At 38.2% G+C, this 22,587-nt stretch overlaps 3 protein-coding genes across 9 annotated transcripts; 2 read left to right on the top strand and 1 right to left on the bottom strand.

Annotated features, from left to right (window-relative positions):
- Positions 1-2,471: 2,471 nt before the first annotated feature.
- On the top strand, positions 2,472-5,505 carry LOC309500999 (MARVEL domain-containing protein 2-like). 4 transcript variants are annotated; one of them, XM_082172849.1, is made up of 6 exons: positions 2,472-2,850; positions 3,274-4,348; positions 4,493-4,704; positions 4,882-5,053; positions 5,131-5,181; positions 5,290-5,505. In XM_082172849.1, the coding sequence occupies exons 2-6, from the start codon at positions 3,284-3,286 to the stop codon at positions 5,407-5,409; spliced, it is 1,620 nt and encodes a 539-aa protein (XP_082028975.1). In that variant the 5' UTR covers positions 2,472-2,850; positions 3,274-3,283; the 3' UTR covers positions 5,410-5,505. The 4 variants fall into 4 exon arrangements, with proteins under 4 accessions (XP_082028975.1, XP_082028973.1, XP_082028972.1 ...); XM_082172847.1 differs by having other exon boundaries at positions 2,474-2,850; positions 3,221-4,348; XM_082172846.1 differs by having other exon boundaries at positions 2,474-2,850; positions 3,007-4,348.
- A 142-nt stretch (positions 5,506-5,647) lies between these two features.
- On the top strand, positions 5,648-12,877 carry LOC309501000 (occludin). 2 transcript variants are annotated; one of them, XM_082172851.1, is made up of 10 exons: positions 5,648-5,958; positions 7,184-7,253; positions 7,751-8,509; positions 9,551-9,715; positions 11,259-11,392; positions 11,488-11,694; positions 11,820-11,991; positions 12,137-12,178; positions 12,428-12,617; positions 12,667-12,877. In XM_082172851.1, the coding sequence occupies exons 3-9, from the start codon at positions 7,766-7,768 to the stop codon at positions 12,572-12,574; spliced, it is 1,611 nt and encodes a 536-aa protein (XP_082028977.1). In that variant the 5' UTR covers positions 5,648-5,958; positions 7,184-7,253; positions 7,751-7,765; the 3' UTR covers positions 12,575-12,617; positions 12,667-12,877. The 2 variants fall into 2 exon arrangements, with proteins under 2 accessions (XP_082028977.1, XP_082028976.1); XM_082172850.1 differs by lacking the exon at positions 7,184-7,253.
- A 1,660-nt stretch (positions 12,878-14,537) lies between these two features.
- Positions 14,538-21,907, bottom strand: nr2f6a (nuclear receptor subfamily 2, group F, member 6a). 3 transcript variants are annotated; one of them, XM_082172852.1, is made up of 5 exons: positions 21,800-21,907; positions 20,167-20,770; positions 19,991-20,085; positions 18,164-18,727; positions 14,538-15,349 (listed from the first exon to the last, which is right to left on the bottom strand). In XM_082172852.1, exons 2-5 carry the CDS (start codon positions 20,436-20,438, stop codon positions 15,075-15,077), a joined length of 1,206 nt encoding a protein of 401 aa, XP_082028978.1. In that variant the 5' UTR covers positions 20,439-20,770; positions 21,800-21,907; the 3' UTR covers positions 14,538-15,074. The 3 variants fall into 3 exon arrangements, with proteins under 3 accessions (XP_082028978.1, XP_082028980.1, XP_082028979.1); XM_082172854.1 differs by having other exon boundaries at positions 18,164-18,724; XM_082172853.1 differs by lacking the exon at positions 21,800-21,907 and adding an exon at positions 21,371-21,782.
- Between the last annotated feature and the right edge of the window lie 680 nt (positions 21,908-22,587).

Raw genomic sequence — 22,587 nt, 5'->3', positions numbered from 1 at the left:
TTATTAGACTTTTATTCTGCAAGACATTCTATTCCTAACCAAAGTCTAAATACCCTTAGTTAAAAAAGTATATGTTTTTATACAGCCTTTGATCACATGGAAATTTATTTACACACTTAAAGACAGACTTTGTGCACATTTCTTGTGAGATTGAAGCCAAATTCTTGCCAAAATACTTCAAATAATGCATGTTTGATTTTTTTCTGATTTGCTTGTAAAACATTTGTTAAAAAATTATTAAATGAGAAAAAGATTTACATCATTTACCATTTCATCACTACTCTATCCAGCTTGTTTCAGTCTTGTCAATACTGCGTTTAGGTCTTGTGTATTTCTAGTCCTCTGTTCTTGTGTACAAACGATGCCTAAAATTAGCAATTTTGCCACACAAAAATGACTACATTTAAACTGAAACCTTGGATGATGGGGGGGAAAAAGGATGGAGAATTCTCACAGCTTTCATTGTTGAAATATACTTGACACTTCTAGCACATTTTGATAAAACAAAGATTAAAGAAGAACTGAGAAAGCCAGTCATAACATTAAATTCATAATGTAGACAAAAATAGAGGAACAGACTGCTTTAATATTTAAGCTGCTGTTGATGACCAAAATCAAGTGCAATTTAGATCCTGATTAAAATAAAAAATAATTTGATGATTGCATGGTTTTTTAACAACATGACCATGACCCTTGTTCATGCCTTTCTCTCTCTTTCACTGTCAACACAGTCTAAATGTTGTAATGTGCCAATTATGAAGTAAGACTCAGATGCCTTCTGATGTCAAACTGCAAACACGATGTAGATGGGACACCAAATCACTAGAACGTATTTTATTGGATTACATGATTTCATTTTCTTTCTTGTTTTTTTTCTTCCTAATTGCCTTTCTTTGTGAAATACCTGTGAATGATTAAATACGGAGAGAAGACTTGCATTTTGTATCCTCCCAGGTTGACTGTACATAAAGGCATGGGTTATCTTGGTCTCGTATGTTGAGATCCTCTTATTTTGTTTACATATAGCCCAAGAAGCTACAGTGTGGACAAAATCTGCCCATGTTTCAGATAATAAACATCAAATTCTTGAGAAATACACTGTGGCACTGTGATATTGGATGAACATGTTCAAATGAAGATGAAAACATGAAGGAGCCTACCAGAGCCGCCTTCTGTGGATAAGTGATATTAAAGTACCGTACTTCCAGCACAATTATTTTTAAATAACGTGTGAACGTCTTAGCAATTAAGTCAATATGCAATGCATCATCCCTCATAAAAATAAATATATATTCTTGATGTGTTTGATGTGCTGAAGGAGGCAGACCTAGATTCTGAAGTGTGAGAATGGTGCACAGGGACATTCGAGGCAATCCCAAAAGAGAGAAGAAAATGGGCCACATCAAGTTGGTAATGACAGCATGTGAGAGCAAGACATATGCCCATTAACAGTGGAGCGGACCTCATAAACATTTAATTGAAGAGGAATGAAGATAAACCACAGGCAACTGTCTTGGGACAAAAACGGCCCTTGGGCCATTTTCCAAGGTGAATTCGGACACATATCGTTGACAGAACACAGAAAGATTGACGACCATTGAAATTTATAACAGATTTATGTAATTATAGCTGAATACCATTTAAAAATGTTCTGGTAATTTGTGGTTCCTCAGATCGCCACACTTGCAAAACCCTCTGGAGAACCTCGAGGCCCCCTTTTAAAAAGGGCAGGTGTCCATAAGTTTCTACAAGAAGTTGAAAGGCTCCTCCAGTAACCTAATTAAAGACTTTGAGAGACAATAAGTACTGGAGCTCATTAAGCACATAATAGGACTAAAGTTGTATAGGTTCTCCACAGGATTTCACCAGTCTGGCAATCTGAGGAGCCCAAATGGGGAGTATTTAATTTTTTTTAATGAACTTTTGAACTATTTAAATTGTTCAGCGACTTGCCATTTTCTCCCATATTCATTTGGAATTACCAATATTTTACCAATTCAAACATGCAAGATGTCATGATGTTTGATTATTAATCTAATGAGTATTTCTCTTTTATTAGGCCTTCATCTAAAGTTTTTGAGGTTAAAATAAGAAACGTGAAATCAGTAGCCTACAGGAGTATTGAAATATAATTCACAGGCCTCATGATCTATTCTGCTAAAGGACAAATTACTGATAAAGCATTCCTTCTCCACAGTGATAAGAGTGTTTTTACAGCCCTTAAAAATGTAGTCAGTTACCAAATGCAAAGAAACATCAACAGTAAATAGACTGACTGCTTCTGTGTTCACATGAAAAATCTGTATAACTGTGCAACATATTTCTCTTTTTCCTGCTGACTATCATTGAGACAGCGTATGCATTTCTTCATATGAGAGGAGTGAAATTAATTTACAGACAACACAAGTAACAAAACATATCCATTAAATGTAGCTTGCCGTACATTGATTCATGAGGAGCTATGCTGGTCAATACTCATATACTGCCCTCTAGTGATTAGGTGCTGAGTAACAGAAAAAGACGCGATGGCTAAACACGACACGATTAATACATTTTAAAGTAGGCTAGTTACATGATTCCGGTGAAATAATATCAGATCGTTTTGGATCATTTCCTTCGAGGGTTTCAGGAATGTTATCAAGTCCAGTTTCTGTGGGGAAACATTCATTGGCAGCAGCAGGTAGTTGAATGCCAGCCTGTGTCTGTCACCAGACTTGGCCTCTGCAGGTTTAATGTTTAATCTCCTCTCCGGCTTCCTGCCACAGTGCTTCTGACTCACTTTTTACTTTCTGAAGCCATTTTAACACAGCCATACTCACTAACAGCAAATCAGTCTGTACTGACAACAAGGTGAGCATTCTTGTTGTTGTTTGTCTGATGTTTCTGATGTTTTACAGAACAAATGCTTAAGAGAGCAAAGTTCAGCTTACAGTTGATAATCGGAAACTGTTGTGTATAGGCTATACGAGTATGTTTATGACTGTACTCGATGCACTTTGATTGCAGATACTACTTTTAACCGGACCTGCTGAAAAGACCATCAGCAAAGTCTAGTTGGTGAAGCTGTTGGATTGGATTACTAAAATGCTTACACCAGCTTCTCAAACACAACATAGGCATAGATTATGATATGTTATTATTCATAGTTCATACAATTTTGAATATTTTTGTGAATGGTAACTTGTGAAGTGAGATTATAATAAAAAGGTCTTGTTCTTAGTTTGATAGAGTTCTCTAAGATGACTGTGTACTAGACCCTGATTTCCTCACCAGCTACAACAAAATGACGGACCTTAGTAGATTATATTCAGATGACGTCTCATCCTCTCAAAGTGAAGATTTCAACAGAGCACATGCGGAGGAGGATCCTACAAAAATTCATGATGATGACAATGAGGACTCAAGCTTCTCTTCTCATGATCAGGGCAGTTCAGCCAAGCAGAAGGAAAATATGGAAGCTGAGAAGACTAAAAAAAGCATCTTTCTGAAACCATGGACTGGTGTGTTGAAGAAATGGAAGCGGGCAGATTCTGAATCACTTTCAACATCTTCAGGGGAATTTAAAATACTACCTAACGGCACAAGATGTAGTCCGCCTGTTTCTCCATCGCTGGACAGAAAACATTGGGATGCGCTTTCTGGTGACCTCAAGCCAAACTTCCCCCCAGGTTCAGTGGGGTACACATATGACACCCTTGAATCCGAACTGACCAGTATCCATCCGGCAGAGTACTACGCTGAGAAGTTAGAAGTATACCAGTTAAAATACTCCTACCTGAAGTCTTGGCCTGGCCTCTTAAGGCTGCTCGCTGGCCTTCAACTTGTATTCGGCGGGATGGTTTTGGCCTGTGTATGTGCATACATTCAGAGAGACAGTGAGTGGTCCAACTATTACAGGCCAAATTATGGATTCACTGATGTGAAAGGATACCGTTACACTGGACCCATGACAACCTTTGTGTTGGTCATTGTTGGACTCTCATGGATCCTGACCGTTATCCTGATGGTTTTGGGATTAACAATGTATTACCGAACGATCCTTCTGGATTCCAAATGGTGGCCTCTCACCGAGGCTGTTATGAACCTAGTCCTTTCGTTGTTGTACATGGCAGCGGGTATCGTCTACGTGAATGATTTGAATCGTGGTGGGCTTTGCTTCATGACGGTTGGCGTCAACCCGGTCCTGTCTAATCTGTGTCGTGTTGAGGGGGGTCAGATGGCTGGGACTTCGTTTATATTTATTAACATGCTCATGTACTTGATAAGCTTCCTGGCATGCCTTAAAATGTGGAAGCATGAAGCCGCCCGCCGTCAGAAGAAGGCCTTGACCAGCCAGCTGAACAGCCAGGTAAATGCACATTTTAAATTACTGCCTAAAAGTATGGGGTCTGTAAGAACAAATAAACTAAATTGATCAAAATACATTTATAAAGTTACAAAAGATTTCTATTCTTATCAAGTTGAACTAATTGCAATGGCTGTTATCTTTCAGTTACAGCAGCAGACTCTGAAATCCACATCCAATATGGGCAGCTCCTCGACCAGATCCAAGAAAATTTCATTCAAAGATGAAATGGATCAAAGCTTTGCGAATGAGAGCAGACTGGCTTATGTCTCAGAGAGAGCTGAAGAGCGAAAGATTTTAACTGGAGCTATTCCAATTGGACACATTCCTAAACCCAGAGTCGTCGCTGATTTTATAATGTTAGTATTCTTCATTGTGTATTTCTGGTCTAATAAAAATAAATGATATATTTAGGACAAACAAACTTAACAGGTGTTGGGTATATTAGGTGTTATAAATGGTTTAAAACCAATTGTTATATATGTAGACAATCTTAGAAAGGGCTTTTAACATTTTTTACATTTCTTTTTATACAGAAAATATCCTGAAATTCATTCAATAGAAGACAGAGAGCAATACAAAGCAGTCTTTAATGACCAATACCAGGAGTACAAGGAACTGCACAGAGAGATCACAGCCACATTAATGAAGTTTCAGGAATTAGACACCATGATGAGCCGACTCATCAATAACAAGAGAAACCCTGAGGTGAGACATCATATTAGAGTCGTTTAGATTGTCTCTGTATTACAGTTGTTTCAATTGTTTGTGGATGTTTTACTTAGGAGAGAATGAGAATCAATGGCTTACTGAAAACATATGAACAAAAAAAGAACGTAAGTCAACTCTTGACTTTAAAATGCTTCAAAAACTAAGTGAGAAACAAGAGATGTAGCCTAATTATTTAATGCTGTTAATTTTAACTTCTTATGTGCTTCCCCAAGGATCCCTACTTTCTGGAGAAGAAGGAACGGTGTGAATATCTAAAAGCAAAACTAAGCCACATCAAGATGAGGATTCGTGATTTTGATCAAAATTCCACTGCAAAGGACAGCAACTACTAAAAGATTTGACTAAAATACTAAATTACTAAAATATTATTTATTGTGTATTATTAAGATTCCTCTATTGTATTATTATGTTTACAAATTACACAAAAAGAAATTAGGCCATTTGGCTTAAACTAATCTACAAACTTTACTTTCACAGATCATGTTTTTTATTTAAATTTTTACTGCAACTGTTTTGGCTCTTAAAATTGTAATTACAATTTGTAAATAAATCCTATTTTATAGAAAACAAAATTGCCTGAAATCAGACTTGGACTGTTGCTTTAAAGCACTTTAGAAGATTAACAATCATTAACTCAGCTTCTCTATCCACCCTAACTTTCGACCCACTGAGGAGCCAATAAGACTGATTGTGTCAGTAACAACGGGTTTAGAGTTTCAGGCCCAGGTCTTCCACACAAGTCACCATGAGCAGCAGCTGTCACCGGTATTCACATCAAATGGATAAGCTCAAACACTAAACAATACTTGACAAAAAACTGTCAAGCTTTGAAAAGCTGGACTAAGGAAAACAAGGAAAAGATCAGTGGCTGTTGTGTTACGGTGAGTTACATAATGTTTTATGCAACATTTATTTACTGCAAAATGATAGACTTTTTTTTTTTTATGGATTGTAGTCAGTACAAAAACACTGACATCTAGTACTTTGTGAATCTTCCGATGTCACCGATGAGATGTTGTGACGGCTATATGATCGGAACAATCTAAAATAATGTTTATTTTCAGGAGGAAAGTTGTACAATTATATTCAATGTTGCAAAAAAAGCTTTCTCCTGCTTGTTTTTTTTTATTTTTTATTTTATTCTAGAATAGCTGCCCATTCAACATGCACCTGTGAGGCTGTATGAAGCTGGCTAGGTTGAGTTTCAGCTCTTGAATTATTTATTCACTCTTTTCAAGTTACCACAGGTGTGCAGCTCAGCCTCTCTCCAAAGCATAATTAACTGAGAGGGTATGGTATTAGAAATATTCCGGTTAGCGGTACAACTCCTCACCTCTTTTATTCACATATACTGTAAATAGCTCTTGGGGGATGCAACAGAAATGTGAAGAAGAAAACTTACAGCATGGAAACCCCCAATGACTGCATCTGTTCATGTTTCTCTGAATTATTCAGAGCATCTCGCCTGAATTGCAGTAGCCTGATGAAGGAAGTGTTGTTTTAAGATGGACTCTACCAAAGTGAGAACGTTGTTAGTGCTATAAAGAGGTGTGTTCCATCTTAAATGTTCCTGGAGTTTTACGAGTAAAGCTGTGCGCTAACTATTGTACATTTGTAATCACAGGGAACAAATGGAGTGATAAAATGTATACTTTTAGCTGTTTGTATCACATTTGTGTCATTTTAGATGTTTTGTTTTGTCTTTGCGTGTTCTAGATTGTCGGTCTGTATATTAGTGATAGAGATTTTTCATTGACTCTTTCTGCAGGTTACATTGAACAAGTGACTGTCTTTGTGAGTGAGTCATTGAATCGTTCATTCAAATGATTCCTTCAAGCACAATGATTCATTCAGAAACATAACAAGTGAATGTTTTTATGAGTTAGTCACTGAATCATTCATTAAACCAATTCTTTAAAAAACACTTACCGATTCTGTAAGGCTGTGAATAGCTCTGGAGACAGACAGGTTAATGCTTTGTCTCATTGTGAAATCGTTTCGCAAAATAGAGTAACTAACAATATTGTGTCTACAATGTATGTTGATCAATATCAACTTATTGAACTGTTATATAAAAGCAATATCACTTTCTCAAGTCAAGTGCAGGTTTTATTGGAGCACAGTATTGACCAATCATAAGTGATGTATGGACACCGGAACTATTACTTTTATAAAGGGATTAAATTATTATCAGATGTATAATTGAGAGTATGTGGGTGTTAACGGAGGGCAGCCAGAAGAGTGTCGAGTGGAAATGTGGTCTGTGTTATTTACTGTTTATTTTAATATCTGTGTGCTTATTTCTATATTTTTATTTCAATTTTAGTTTTAATAATTTTCATCCAATTAAACTTATTTCAGTTAGTTGCCAGGGCAACATTTCTAATCTAAAGTTTAAGTTGAACTTTTTCATTTTTCATTTTTATTTGATTTTAGCTTTATTTGAATTCAAATATTTTAATATTTTTAGTTAACAATAACAATAATTGCTCTTCTTATACCACTATAAGAGTGCTATTAGTCCATATAGCTTTAGGAGATTAAAATGTAAAACAATAAATGGCAGCAGCTCTTTGTCTGAAAAAGAGTAATTTTGGCTTCAGAAAGCTGCATAGCTAGCACTGTACCCAGATGATCTTATGATCTAAATTTGATCTCATTTTCTCTTTTCAGATTCTCTCATGAATCATGTATGAAACACAGCAGTATGACAGCCCACCCCAGTACAGTCCACACTACATTGCCCCATCAAATATGTACACATCCAGAAGTTTCTACTCTCAAAGGAGCGAGTATGGCTTATTCTCTTCAGTGCCTGATGCTCCTCAAACGGAGGGAAACCCTCAACACTTCTACAGATGGTTCTCACCACCAGGCATCGTGAAAACTATGGAGGGACTTACTGCTCTGCTCTGTTTTGTTATTTTTGCCTGTGTTGCTTCCACTCTAGTTTGGGATATGCATGGCTACGAGGGCAGTATCGGGGCCTATGTTGCTGGATCTGGGGGGTATGGCATGGGATCTGGGTATTATGGAGGAACCTATGGCTATCAAAGCTCTTACATGACACCCTACTCAGCAAAGTCAGCCATGATCTCAATGGCAGCCCTTAATTTTGTAGTATCTTTGGCCATCTTAGTCGTTAGTTTCTCAAAGTTATGGTGTGTGCGCGGAAAAACGTTTTACCTGACGGTTTTTGTGGTGGACGTGGTTCTGGCGATTCTTCAGTGTATTATAGACATCATATTCGTCATTGGGGTGAATCCCATGGCCCAGAGTTCACAAAGCATCTTGTACAACCCGATCCTGATGATGTGTCAGACCTCATTAGGGAATCCCAGCATCAGCGCTGGAGTCGGCACAGGCTTCCCGGGTGCATATCCATCCTTTAATCGATATCTCTATCACTACTGCTTCATGGATCCTGAGGAGGTCAGTTTGACCAGACACAACTCTCACTGTACAATGGAACAAAATATATTTTCTAAACAAAGTTAATATACAATTACTTGAGAAGTCTTGTTTTCTGAAAAAAAAAAGAAGTGACTTTGTGCTTAAAACAATAACAAATATATCTACCAATGGGGTAAGAAAAATAAAACTTATTCGCTTTCAATTATGTTTGTTTTTCTTACCCCATTGCCAGATATTTTTTCTTGTTTTTAGTATTAACTTACTTAAAGGGATAGTTCACTTTGAAATTATTTTTTGGTATGTTTTAGCTTACCTCAAGGGCATCCAAGATGTAGGTGTCTTTTTTTCCGCAGTAGTTTCAATTTTGATATTTTTAGGTCAAACCGTTCTTGTCTGTCAGTCATATAATGCAGGTCTATGGTCATTATCTCAAAGAGCATGCACAGAGTCCAAATTAAAACAATTCCCCGTCGTCCAAATTAAACAATTCCCCATCGTAAGTACACATTGATGGCCTAAGACACGAAACGAGCGGTTTGTGTGAGAAAACGAACAGTATTTATATCGTTTTTGCCACTTATACACAGCCATGTCGAAGTGATCTGATCTGACGTGTACGCAGACTGGTGCATAGATATATACACTAGATGTCGCCTTAAAGACATTCGTTCCAATGAACTGCCGTAGACAAGGCGACATCTAGTGTGTATATATGACTGACAGACAAGAACGGTTTGACCTAAAAATATCAAAATTGAAACTACTGCGGAAAAAAAGACACCTACAACTTGGATGCCCTTGAGGTAAGCTAAAACATACCAAAAATGTATTTCAAAGTGAACTATCCCTTTAAGTTTGATAATTCATTTCAGAAAACAAGTTAACAACTATCCCGTTAATACTTGTCAAATAAATGTATCTTTGATTTTAGAATGTTTAGATTTTTACTCTGAAACAAGTAAAAAATATTGAGTAAGAAAATATTTTTTTTTTGCAGTCTAGTGTCACATGAATGGAACATGAATCTTTTTATAAACAAGTGTTTCTGCTGAATTTTAGGCTGTGGCTCTGGTGTGTGGGCTGTTTGTCATGATTGCTCTGGCTGTTGCAGCCTATTTTGCCTATAAGACTCGAAGCAAAATATGGCATCATGGCAAACCTAATATCTACTGGGAGGAACCACCTATCCTCAGAACAGACAGGAGCCAGAATTCACAAGACTGGGTGAGTAAATTTCACAAGAAGTTCACAAGACGCACTCAGTGAATAATATGAAGCCTGTGGTAATGTATTATGAAAGTCTTTTGCGAAACATTCAGTGTAGGACTGTATTTGCATGGATCATCTGTTCACAATTTAAAGTTGAACATAAACTTGCTTATTATTTAATTGTCTTATGCCTTATGTTACTATAGGCAGCCAAATATCTGTGATATAAGAAATTGCCACGAAAAAAAACAAAAAACAAAACACCTGTCACCAAGGCTTATGCTCACCAAGGCTGCATTTATTTGATTAAAAATACAGTAAAACAGTAATATTATGAAATATTATTACAATTTAAAGTGACTTTTTTATTGTAATGTATTTTAAATGTAGTTTATTTCTCTGATGGCAAAGCTGAATTTTTAGCATCATTACTCTAGTCTTCAGTGTCACATGATCCTTCAGAAATCATTGTAATATGCTGATTTGATGCTCATAGTAGTAGCACAGATAAAAACAGTTGTGCAGTTTAATATCTTTTGTGGAAACCATGTTTTTTTTCAGAATTCTTCTTAAAGTTAAAAAAAAAAATTGAATTGAATTGAATTCATTAATTTATAAATGTATTCATTTATTTATTTTGACTATGGTAATATATTTTGAGAAGGTTTAACGAATTGAATTTGTGGAACACATTATTTATAATATAATGCAGCCTAAACCTGTGACACCAGTCACCACCAGTGCCATACAATGAAATCAATCACATGACCTACATTGTTTTTGTTAATCATTCACTGATTTACAATGATTCTGAAGAAGGGAATAGCTGTGATACTATCTTCATAATGAATACTGAATAAAGGTCAGTAAGCAAATTGTGACCTCTCGACAGTCGCCGATTGCCAGTTACTATATGGTTGATATAGGCAGAGATTTTATGGATTTTTATAGATTTTATGGATACAGCATGACCATTAAGTGATATTTTCATCTAAATGTAGGCCTAAACTTGCTATCTGGTGTAATTATGATAAATAAATACATATGGTATACATAACACATTTTTCACTAAAAGACACTTACAGATCAAGAGTTTATTTTATTTGGTTCACTGTGAGGTGAGCTTCCAAACTTGGTTATTCCAAATTCTTGGAATATGCAGTGACTTTCCTAGAAATGACCTCAGATGTTGTTAAGACAATACGCAGGTATTTTTGAACAGGCAGTGCCATGTACAACGCTCATCAAGTGTTTCCTGAAAGCTATAACAATCACGCTTCATTAGAGGAAGTCATGCATTTGCACGAGGGTGGGATAATTGTGTTGTGATGGATTTACAGTGTCTTTGTGTATTGTGTGATGTACAACTTCTCAAGTGGTCTCTTAAGATACAGTATTGTTCAGAGACATCTGCAATGTTATCGCTGATCGTCCTCCGGTCTGGTCTCGTTTCCCATCAGTAGGCGCCTGTTGCTTGGGTCATTTTGTAGTTTTAGTCTCAGACTCAAATTGATTTAATTCTCTGGCTCCATTAACACTTATACATGGTATGTTCCAGCGAAACACTCAATACACCCCCACTGTGGTTTTATCAGAGAAGGCTTCCCCTCACCTGAAAGCAGACAACAGCTTCACCTCCTACACTGAGGGAACAGTGAGCGTCTACAGCGAGGCTGCGTACAAAGGCAACGTGTGAGTGCGGCCTCCTTTCCTTTTTATCACGAGTAGAAATTCTTACAAAGTACAAATGCACACTAGTTTTATTTTCGATGCATTTTGTTTTAAAGGTATTCTGAGAACGTGAACAGCTGCTCCCCGGAGCCGTTGTACCAGAATCGGTGGATGAGCTCCAGCCCTGTGGAGGAGGTTGAGGTGCAAAGCAGCTCAGTGCAAGAGAAACCGGAAACGTACGAGGTTGAGGATGTTCTCTGTGAGACAGGCTACATCACTGGTGGAGATTCAGCCACTGAATTATACACATCTGAGATGGAGGAGTGAGTTTCCATCAGGAATACTTCTTAATTATCCTTCATGTTGTGCTGCTCTAAAAGCCTGATTGCTTTAAGAGCAGACTGCTTTGCAAGATTACTTGTTGATTTTTTTTTTTTTTATGCTACAGCTCTTATTCAGAAATTTCAACAGATGAACAGCGCAGACAGTACAAGAAACAGTTTGATGTCACCCTCGCCGTTTACAAGAACCTTTGTGCAGAAATGGATGATATCAGTGATCAAATGAATAAACTGAGCCGAGAGCTAGACACCCTCCATGAGGAGTCCACCAAGTTCCAGGTAGGCAACACAAAACATTAATAAAGAAAACAATAAATTAAACCAAAAATGGTTATTCTATGGCATTGCTGTGTGAAGTCCTTTTTGGTGTATGAAGTATGATATAAACTCAATACAACCCATATCTTTTGTCTTTGTATCACAGGCTGTAGCTGATGAATATAATCGACTGAAGGATCTGAAGCGGGTAAAGAAAAATATTTCTCAATACAGATCAGTTTTTACACATCATTATTAGGCACTAATGATTTTAAGGCCTGTTCACACCAAGAACAATAACTATAAAGAATAACTATAATAACTATATTAGCGTCCACACTAGTGAAAGATTTTTAGAACTATATCTTTATTGTTATAGTTATCGTCTTTGGTGTGAACAGGCCTTTAGTCACTGTGTTTGTCTGTAGATCCCTAATGCCCATATCCTTTCTCATAGTCTCCGGAATACCAGGCCAAGAAGCTCCGGTGTAAGAAGCTAAGGCAGGAACTGTGTCATATCAAGCAACTAGTGAAAAATTATGACAGAGGCTTTACAAGGAGAGAGAAGACTAATGTTTCTGATCCTCAGGATTTCTTTGTTTGAGACTGTACACATGTATGTACGTCCAATGTAAACATCAATGTCGGTATTGGCTTTTATAAGCCGAGTAAGTTGTGTCTGTAAAGTTGCAAGAGGTATTGTAAATATTTTCAATGTTCCTGTAGAATTCAATGATCGTTGCAATTTGAATATAAAAACTCCAATAGGAAACATTTCCTTTGCAATTTGATAGGTAACAAGCAAAAAAGTCTCATAAGTACACAACTCAATGTATGATACTTTTGTTTAATCAAGCTGTCATACACAAGTATTTAAAAAGACAAAGATATTAAAATGAAAACTGTACATGTTGCCGTTTTGATGCGTTTATGTATATTAGACCGCCTGATATGTTTCAAGGCCTAAATATGAGGTAATATTAGTCATTCAGATGTATGATAAGGCTAGAAAACTTACATCTCACAACTAGAGCCAAAACAACATGCTGTCACCGGTGAAACGCCACACCAGAGCACAAAAGACAAAACAGGAAGTGCCAGTTTCTTGCCAAAAACAGCCTTCGTAACACACATAACAGACAGATAGACCCAATCACTCCTCTTTAGTGTAAAGTGAGCAGCTCAAGTGTGTAGATATATTTGAAATAAACTGACACAGCTGTGAATGACAGAGTCCGTTTGAGTCTCAACAGGCTGTAGAGGTATTTCTTTTGGTCGACAATACATAATGTGACTATTACCAGTTTAGCATAAACTGGTTAGTATATGAAATAATAAAAGCAGAATAGAAACCATGTATAAGAAGACACAGTGTCTTATGCATGTAGATGAACACCACTTCCATGAAGAATGTTAACTGGTTTCTATCTGGGGGAGAAAAACTAAGCCATGACTACTTCATCTGTCATTTATCTCAAATGTGCGTTATAGAAATGAAGATATAAGTTTGTATCTTAACGCAACGTACAAATACGGTCCGCAAGTATTCTGTCAAATGGAAATTTCACGAAACATATTCCAATCTTTGCACTAGCTTTTGCAAATTTCAGTCTCTCCTCAAAGAAATGCATTAGCATTGATAGGGTAAAAGAGCTAAACAATACATGCCAAGTAGTTATCACTGGCAAAACAAATGCTTAAGTCCCAATTCTGACTGTTTCGGTTTGGTTTGTTTGGGTTTTTGGATGTCATCATGTCTACTTCCTCCTCCTTCGGGCTTTCTGGTTCACAAGGACAGGGCAGAACAGAGAATGAGTGGGACTTGATTTCCTGGTGCCTCCAGGGACAGTCCAGAGTGACTTATGTTCACACCCAACTGACAGAGCTTGTTGTTTTGGGTTTTAACCACTGATCTATATAGAATGACTGGATAGCTCATGACGTCATAAACAGTGAAGCCACCGCGCCGCCATATTGGTATTCCCTAGTGAGCTCACGCGTTATATTGAATCAATAGGAAATTGTATGATTTGACTGAGAAAACATTGCCTAACGAGACACTGTTTTTAAATCTAAAGTATCCCTGTACATTCTTACAACGCAAACACCCTAAGCATTTAAATAGGTATTTGTTTAAAGTCGGAAACTTTTCCTGCTTATTAAAAATTGCTTTGATACTGGGGAGAGGAGGTTGGAGTGTCTGTCTAGGCTAACAGCAGGTGTCAGTAATGAAGAAGTGTTTTATTTTGTGATTTGCCCTTTGAATGAAGAAGCAGCAGCTTACCTCCTCGTTAAAATACACTTTTAAAATATAATACTTAATTTTTAAGTGTCCAGTGTTTGTTATTCACTTATGGGACTTTCGTGTTGCTTAAGATCAGTGGTATAGCTAGTTAAAACCCCAAAACGTTAACTAAAACGGCAATTTCTTTGCAAAAGGAATAAAAAGCTGTACAAGAACACTAGTCGGCCTTCACTGAAGAGCTATCTTCACAGGTAAGAAAAACAGTTTGATACTATTAATTAAATAGTGAATGCTAAAGACCTATATTTTTGTGAATATTCAGGTGAATATTTTTTCGTGGCTACGAATTAATAATACCTCAGCAAGTTTTACTAATTTGTTCCCTCATTTGAATATATTGTGGCCACGTTGTAATTCGTTAAATCAAAATGAGGGAGGGAATTAGTTCAACGTGTCCACGATTTATTTAAAGCAAGGGAACAATAAGTCGTCGTAACAACAAATTATTTAGATCAGTGGATAGAGCGCATATAAGAACGAGCCTTATATAGATCAGTGGTCTTAACCAATTTCCATGTAATAACTAATAACTGGTGATTAAACTGTACCTAACATCTTACCTTTGGCTGGCAGATAACCAGTATTTCTCAAGTAATTTTAAAGAACGCTTCTGGGCATCATAAAACAGTTCACAGAACATAAATCACGCCATCTGCAATGTACTACTGAATTCACCCTACTACTGTTGACCCTGTTGCATTAGGTAATACAGGCAATATCAGATGTGAATGTGTGGTTTAAAAAAAAATAATTCAGACTGAGACTTCCAGACTGGTTCTGTGGTCACATCTGATCATGATTATTGTCCTGGAGCATACGGCCAACTGATGGAGCTGCCAGACAGCTGCATGTCACGGATGAGCGTCTCAATGGGCGTTTTCCCCACAAGGCGCATGAAGAAGAGCTGAGAAATGAGGCTGGCGGGCACCGCCCTCAGAGCGGGCAGTCGCAGAAGGAGCCGTCCAAAGCGCTGGGGCTGTCCGGGGTACTGCATGCGCTCGTACTCGGTCAGGGCCACCTGAGCTTTTTCCTGCAGGCTTTCCACATGAGCTGGGTCTGTCAGCCCACACGCATCTAAAGATAAACATGAGCAACAGCAGATATTAGTTACAGGTTTCAAACTAGATTTTGTGCAACTCAACTTGTAAAGTATGATGCAGGGCTCAACAATAAAGATTAGTACAGGCGTATGTGGATTTTTTTTATTAGATTAGATATCTGTAAAACGGACTGTTATGAATAATTAAGTCTGTAATTACTACATAATTACAAACATTGATTGATTATTCTTAGTTAATAGGGTGAGAATAAGATGCGGGAAACTGCGGTTTCATGACCAATCATATGCAAATGTTGGATAGTGGAAGGGTGACCAGACTTTGTGGCCAGGTGATGACCAGTCTTTTCTTACATTTGTTATTATGCTTTAGTAACAAACATTTGGTTGCACAGTCTGCCGAAACTTAAAGGAACACCAAGGAAAAATGATCTAGCTGGCTAGCAAGTTTTGAAGAAATTGCAAGAATGCTTTAGAAAATAAAAAAAGAAATAGTGATGCTTTGCTTTGTATGCCATAATTTTACAGCAGAGGTTTTTATGAATTTATGGCCGTCTTGGAATTATATTACAACTGTATAATCTCCAGTAATTACTTTGTAATCCAGCTAATTTTCTTTGTAAAATAAACTTTGATTGATCTGAGGAAATTCTTTTTTTAAATACAGTATATGTGTGAAATTTTGTAAATGTATTTAAATATATGATTTGACGCATATAAAACATTATACATTAAACATTACATATTTGATTACAATTACTTTTTGGGGGTGGGGCTGGTGTAATCATAAAAAAATTATCAAATAATATATTATATATATACAGTGAGGAAAATAAGTATTTGAACACCCTGCTATTTTGCAAGTTCTCCCACTTAGAAATCATGGAGGGGTCTGAAATTGTCATCGTAGGGGCATGTCCACGGTGAGAGACATAATCTAAAAAAAAAAATCCAGAAATCACAATGTATGATTTTTTAACTATTTATTTGTATGATACAGCTGCAAATAAGTATTTGAACACCTGAGAAAATCAATGTTAATATTTGGTACAGTAGCCTTTGTTTGCAATTACAGAGGTCAAACGTTTCCTGTAGTTTTTCACCAGGTTTGCACACACTGCAGGAGGGATTTTGGCCCACTCCTCCACACAGATCTTCTCTAGATCAGTCAGGTTTCTGGGCTGTCGCTGAGAAACACGGAGTTTGAGCTCCCTCCAAAGATTCTCTATTGGGTTTAGGTCTGGAGACTGGCTAGGCCACGCCAGAACCTTGATATGCTTCTTACAGAGCCACTCCTTGGTTATCCTGGCTGTGTGCTTTGGGTCATTGTCATGTTGGAAGACCCAGCCTCGACCCATCTTCAATGCTCTAACTGAGGGAAGGAGGTTGTTCCCCAAAATCTGGCAATACATGGCCCCGGTCATCCTCTCCTTAATACAGTGCAGTCGCCCTGTCCCATGTGCAGAAAAACACCCCCAAAGCATGATGCTACCACCCCCATGCTTCACAGTAGGGATTGTGTTCTTGGGATGGTACTCATCATTCTTTTTCCTCCAAACACGGTTAGTGGAATTATGACCAAAAAGTTCTATTTTGGTCTCATCTGACCACATGACTTTCTCCCATGACTCCTCTGGATCATCCAAATGGTCATTGGCAAACTTAAGACGGGCCTTGACATGTGCTGGTTTAAGCAGGGGAACCTTCCGTGCCATGCATGATTTCAAACCATGACGTCTTAATGTATTACCAACAGTAACCTTGGAAACGGTGGTCCCAGCTCATTTCAGGTCATTGACCAGCTCCTCCCGTGTAGTTCTGGGCTGATTTCTCACCTTTCTTAGGATCATTGAGACCCCACGAGGTGAGATCTTGCATGGAGCCCCAGTCCGAGGGAGATTGACAGTCATGTTTAGCTTCTTCCATTTTCTAATGATTGCTCCAACAGTGGACCTTTTTTCACCAAGCTGCTTGGCAATTTCCCCGTAGCCCTTTCCAGCCTTGTGGAGGTGTACAATTTTGTCTCTAGTGTCTTTGGACAGCTCTTTGGTCTTGGCCATGTTAGTAGTTGGATTCTTACTGATTGTATGGGGTGGACAGGTGTCTTTATGCAGTTAACGACCTCAAACAGGTGCATCTAATTTAGGATAATAAATGGGGTGGAGGTGGACATTTTAAAGGCAGACTAACAGGTCTTTGAGGGTCAGAATTCTAGCTGATAGACAGGTGTTCAAATACTTATTTGCAGCTGTATCATACAAATAAATAGTTAAAAAATCATATATTGTGATTTCTGGATTTTTTTTTTTAGATTATGTCTCTCACAGTGGACATGCACCTACGATGACAATTTCAGACCCCTCCATGATTTCTAAGTGGGAGAACTTGCAAAATAGCAGGGTGTTCAAATACTTATTTTCCTCACTGTATATATATATATATATATATATATAAAATGTTTGAAGCATATCAATTAAAAACTCAAAATAAAAAAACACGATAGTACAGGAAAGAAAGAATATACAAGTTCTAAATAATGAATTTATTTACTCTATAAATTTGCCTTATTCCTAACAATATGTTGGGTATAAAGATGCTTCAAAATGCATCTAAGAAACATTAAGGAAAGCAGAGATTTTCTCTTATCCAGTAGAGGGTGCCAGTAGTTTTAAGTAGCAAGAAACTTGACTGCCATTATTATTCTCATCATTCATTATTCTATTCATTATTATTCTCTACCATTTTGGATGTAACATAGATGTATTACATCTTCTTTGATCCAATTGTGTTCGGTTAAATGCAGTTTAATCAGAGTAATGTGTCTGACGCACCTGGTGAGAAGAGCGCTATGGCCTTTAGACAGCTGTACTCTGCTGTATCCACCTGCAGGCGGGTCAGCTTCTCTACTTGGTCCTGGAAGATGCGCACCTGGTCCATGAAGGACACCACCCTCTCGGCAGACATGGGAGAGGAGTGAAAGCCTGCGGCGGCGAGCAGCGGGGCCATGTGCAGGGGCAGGGCAGATTGGGCTGCGTTAAGGATAAACAGTTCACTCCAGCTGAGCCGCAGAAGGGCCACCTGATCAGATACAGGCAGCTCAGGGAAATATGGAATGTTTCGGGCCCATTCGATGGTGCTAAACAGGAGTCTCGCAGCTAGCTCACAGATGCTGTCGATGCCCATGGTCGATCCTCCGCCCCCCTGCATCTGCTGGCTGTACTGATGGCTGTAGCGGCTGTTGGGGTAGGGCTCTGCCCGCAAGAGCTGGGAGATGAGCTCGGACACCGGCTGCCCGTTGTAGAACTCGCTCACGCCGCTCCCGGCATTACCGCCCACTGGAGTCGTGGATGGACTGAGGCTCGAATGCGAAGGTGGGATGCGTCCACGCTGAACTGCTAAAGGGGGAGAGGGAAGAGAAGGGGAGAGTCGTGATGGAGTTGAAATGCTTGATAGACGACTTTTCCAACTTCTAACAACCCCTTTCTTTTGCTATCATGCAACATCTGGCAGAGACTGAAGGGATTAGAAACATCTAATTCCTGATTACACAAGCACTCAAAAAATGAAAAAGCAAACTGGAAACACTGTTAAAGTCAAACCTCCAGAGACATTATAAATGAGCAATGAAAATGTTCAATATAGCTAAAGATCACTTCATTTTAATAGCAACACCTAAAATATATAGGTCATCAATGCAAGTTTCATCACGTGCACTGGCAAATGTGGTAAACAAACACCATCAGGGTCAGCTTAAAATAAAGTACAGCTCTCTCTTCCCTCTAACTATTAAATATAAAACAGTGTTTCCTGCAGCATTTTGCTTTACCAACCCATTACTTTAGCAAGACTGATTCAAACCAGTAACTTGTGAGTCTAATTAAAAGAACCTGTTCCTAAGTGTCATGTTTGTAAACTGGACTACACTAATTGTGCATGTAGTCTGTGAAAACAATGCAGTAAAAAGACTGATTATTGTCTTTGCATAAATTCGTGGCACCCAGTCATATTCAGTGGTTCAGACTGCAAACTCACAATTTGTGTATATAATTTACACTAGACTCAGTAGCGTTAAAGCACCTGTGCTCCAGGAAATACTGTTCAAAAGTTTTGGGTCAGTACGATTTGAAAAAAAGGAATTAATACTTTTATTGACAAAAGATGCATAAATGTATTATCAAAGTGACCGCAGACATGTATAATGTCTAATATTAAAAAACACAACTTTTTAACAGAATAGTATTTACATGAGCAGCAAATCAGCATATTAGAATGATTTCTGAAGGATCATGTGACACCAGAGAAGACCAGAGTAATAATGAACAAAAAAAAAAAAATCAGCTTTGCCATTACAGGAGTAAATTACATTTTAAAATATATTACAATAGAAAACAGCTTTTTAAAATTGTAATATTCACAATATAAATTTTTTTTTTTCTGTATTTTTGGTCGAATAAATTAAGCAGTGAACATAAGAGATTTCTTTCAAAAAAACTGTGAGCTGTGAAAATGCAGTCTATGAGAGAATCAGCCCCTTTGTTTACTATACATTCTATAACATGTTGACAAATCAGTGGATCAGTTGACTGAATCTGTGTGCATTAAACAATGACGGAAAGCCATTCCCGACTGGTTTCATGACGAGCGGGATAGACAGTTACCTTCTTTGCGCATTCCCACTCGGAAACACTTTTTTAAACGGCAGTATTGACACTGGTTGCGGTGATGTTGGTCAATCTGACAGTCTCGGTTCGATCTGAAAAGAACCAGAAAAGCTTAACATGCTGAAAACATCAACTAGCACGTACATAAACAGCGCTGAAGTTCCCTCCATTACCTGCAGGTGTAGTTGAGGTTTCGCCGGACGCTCCGTTTGAAGAAGCTCTTGCAACCTTCGCAGGTAAACACACCGTAGTGTTTCCCACTGGACTTGTCACCACAGACCACACAGTCCACCACACAACTTTTATCATCGTCCCCGGCCTCCATGTCGCTGCCGCCTCCTTGTGGTGACCCGTCGTCCTCATCTCCCCTCAGGTAACCCTTGTCACCACCAAGTCCATTAGTCTCCCCATTGGGATCTCCCCACCCCCCTCTCACCATGGCCATCGCTTAGTTCTCAGCACAACCAAGGAGGAAAAATACTCCCAAACGTGCTGTTGGCACAGAGAGTTTCAGATGACCCCTTTTTTTGACAGCTGTGTGTTCTAAAATGAGAAGCTATGAAGGCCGTTAGATCTGCTAATTGTCCACAGCTTCGTCTGACACATTTAGGCTCAGACAGTCATCATCTGAGTCAGTCAACTTTGTTCTTCATGCAGCAGGCTGTGCATGTTGTTTCGCCTCCTTGACTGACCATATTCACCTTTTGCTCCCGCTTCTTTAGTCACACCTCAGAAAAACGTGTCATTTGGAAGCTAGTTTCCAATTCAATCAAATACCTGTGAAGAAGAAAAAAAAAAGTTACTCAAAACCATGGAATTGTTCTTCACTTGTTATTATCAAGCAGTTCAGAGTTTCCACGCTTTCGGACCACTGAATTTCTCTGTCTTTCTATTGTTATTACTGAAATTTCTAAATCTAAATTCCACTTCAAAAAAGTAATTACTAGCCAAGGAAGCACTTAATAAGTAATGGCAAATTAACAAAAAACATTTGTGTCACCTACAGACATTTCCATGACTTTTCTTGCCCTGAATATTTCACGGTTTTCAAGGATAGCAAAAAACCCTGACAGTTAACTAGTTTTGCTCTATATACTGTGGCCTTTACTAAATGTATAGATAATACAGATTGCACACACACACACACACACACACACACACACACACACACACACACACACACACACACACATACACATATATATATATATAAACACATAATTTTTTGATAATTTCACTTGTAGCCAGAGTAGATTAGCAATGAATTTTACAAAAATGTCTACCCTTTTGATATTCCTTGCCAGACCAAGTAATGAAGAGCAGAATACTGATATTACAAAAGATAAACCTCTTAAGTATACAAAAAAAATCACATACTAATAAAAATATCTCGGTAAAGAGCAGCACGATACTGATTGTTCAAGGAAGTGGTCTCTGCGCTTGTTTGTTGTGAAATGAGGACAGACTTTTGGAGTCCCTCTAACAGTTACCGTGGCGCTGAACGAGTAAATCAAAAACGAAACGGGTGAAACCCTAACGTAAGCCTGTGTTAATGGTTTCGCCGTGATCCGGAGCTAAATGACCTGTTTCTTGTTTTTATTTTTTATGAGAGCTAGTAATAGGCATGCGGCCTAACCTCCAGCGATCATCAAGCAGGGGGAGGGGTGGAGCCATAGCTTAGCGACATACCTCACTCCTGACTTCGGCGAACACTGTTTTTATTCCCGCTCACCTTTGACGCTTCGAATGTTAAGCTAAAGTGTCGTTAACGGCGGCGAAACCCCGGCAATATTTCAATATACCTACCTGCTTTTGGGAGTGCAAAAGTCGCGCGGGCTTGAGAAGGACAAGAGAGAGCGCGAGCCAGTGTCCAGTAGAGTGCGCGCGCCGCGTGCCTGTGAGGGAGTGTGTGTGTGTGTGTGTGTCTGTGTGTGTGTGGGGGGGGGGGGGTTCGGAGGGATTTGACACAGCTATTCAAGCCCACGGTTGCCATGGTATCTCCTGCCTTATATGGGCAAAGGAGTCAAAGAGCAGCACTGCTGGGCACACAAAAAAGAATGTGGTGTTTTGCTCCTGAGAGATCAGTGACCTCGAGCGTGCTTCAAAGAACTGCAAATATGCATACAGGACGCCAAACCTGTAAATACCGTGAGAGAACATGTAGTCGGTTAATAATGATTTTAAATCGGACAAAACCTTTATGTTTGTAGGAAGTAATTTAAACTAGTATGATTTTTGTTACTGGCAATGGTGACTTGAATTTAACTTTTTTTTTTTTTTTTTTTTAAGTAAGAACACATTAGATGATACTAGTAGGCCTACCTATTCCAGTATGTACTAGTATCTATTCCAGCTTTATATATTAGAAAGTGTCTCTGTATGAGACAATAGTATCTATCCTAAATTCCCAATAGTTACTTGTAACAGTGTTGAGTTAAAAAAGTAAACTACTAGCTAATTACATTTTTTCAACAGTGTAATTAGATTACTGTACTAATACTCTCTCTAACTATTTGAACAATACAAGTATAGATATGAAACTGCTCTTGTAATTCTTTCAAATAAATAATATAAAATTTTATAAATTATTTTTG

The sequence above is a fragment of the Leuciscus leuciscus genome (genome assembly GCF_965113295.1).
Source record: "Leuciscus leuciscus genome assembly, chromosome: 6".
Lineage (NCBI taxonomy): Eukaryota > Metazoa > Chordata > Actinopteri > Cypriniformes > Leuciscidae > Leuciscus > Leuciscus leuciscus.
This window is presented reverse-complemented; position numbering and strand designations above follow the sequence as displayed.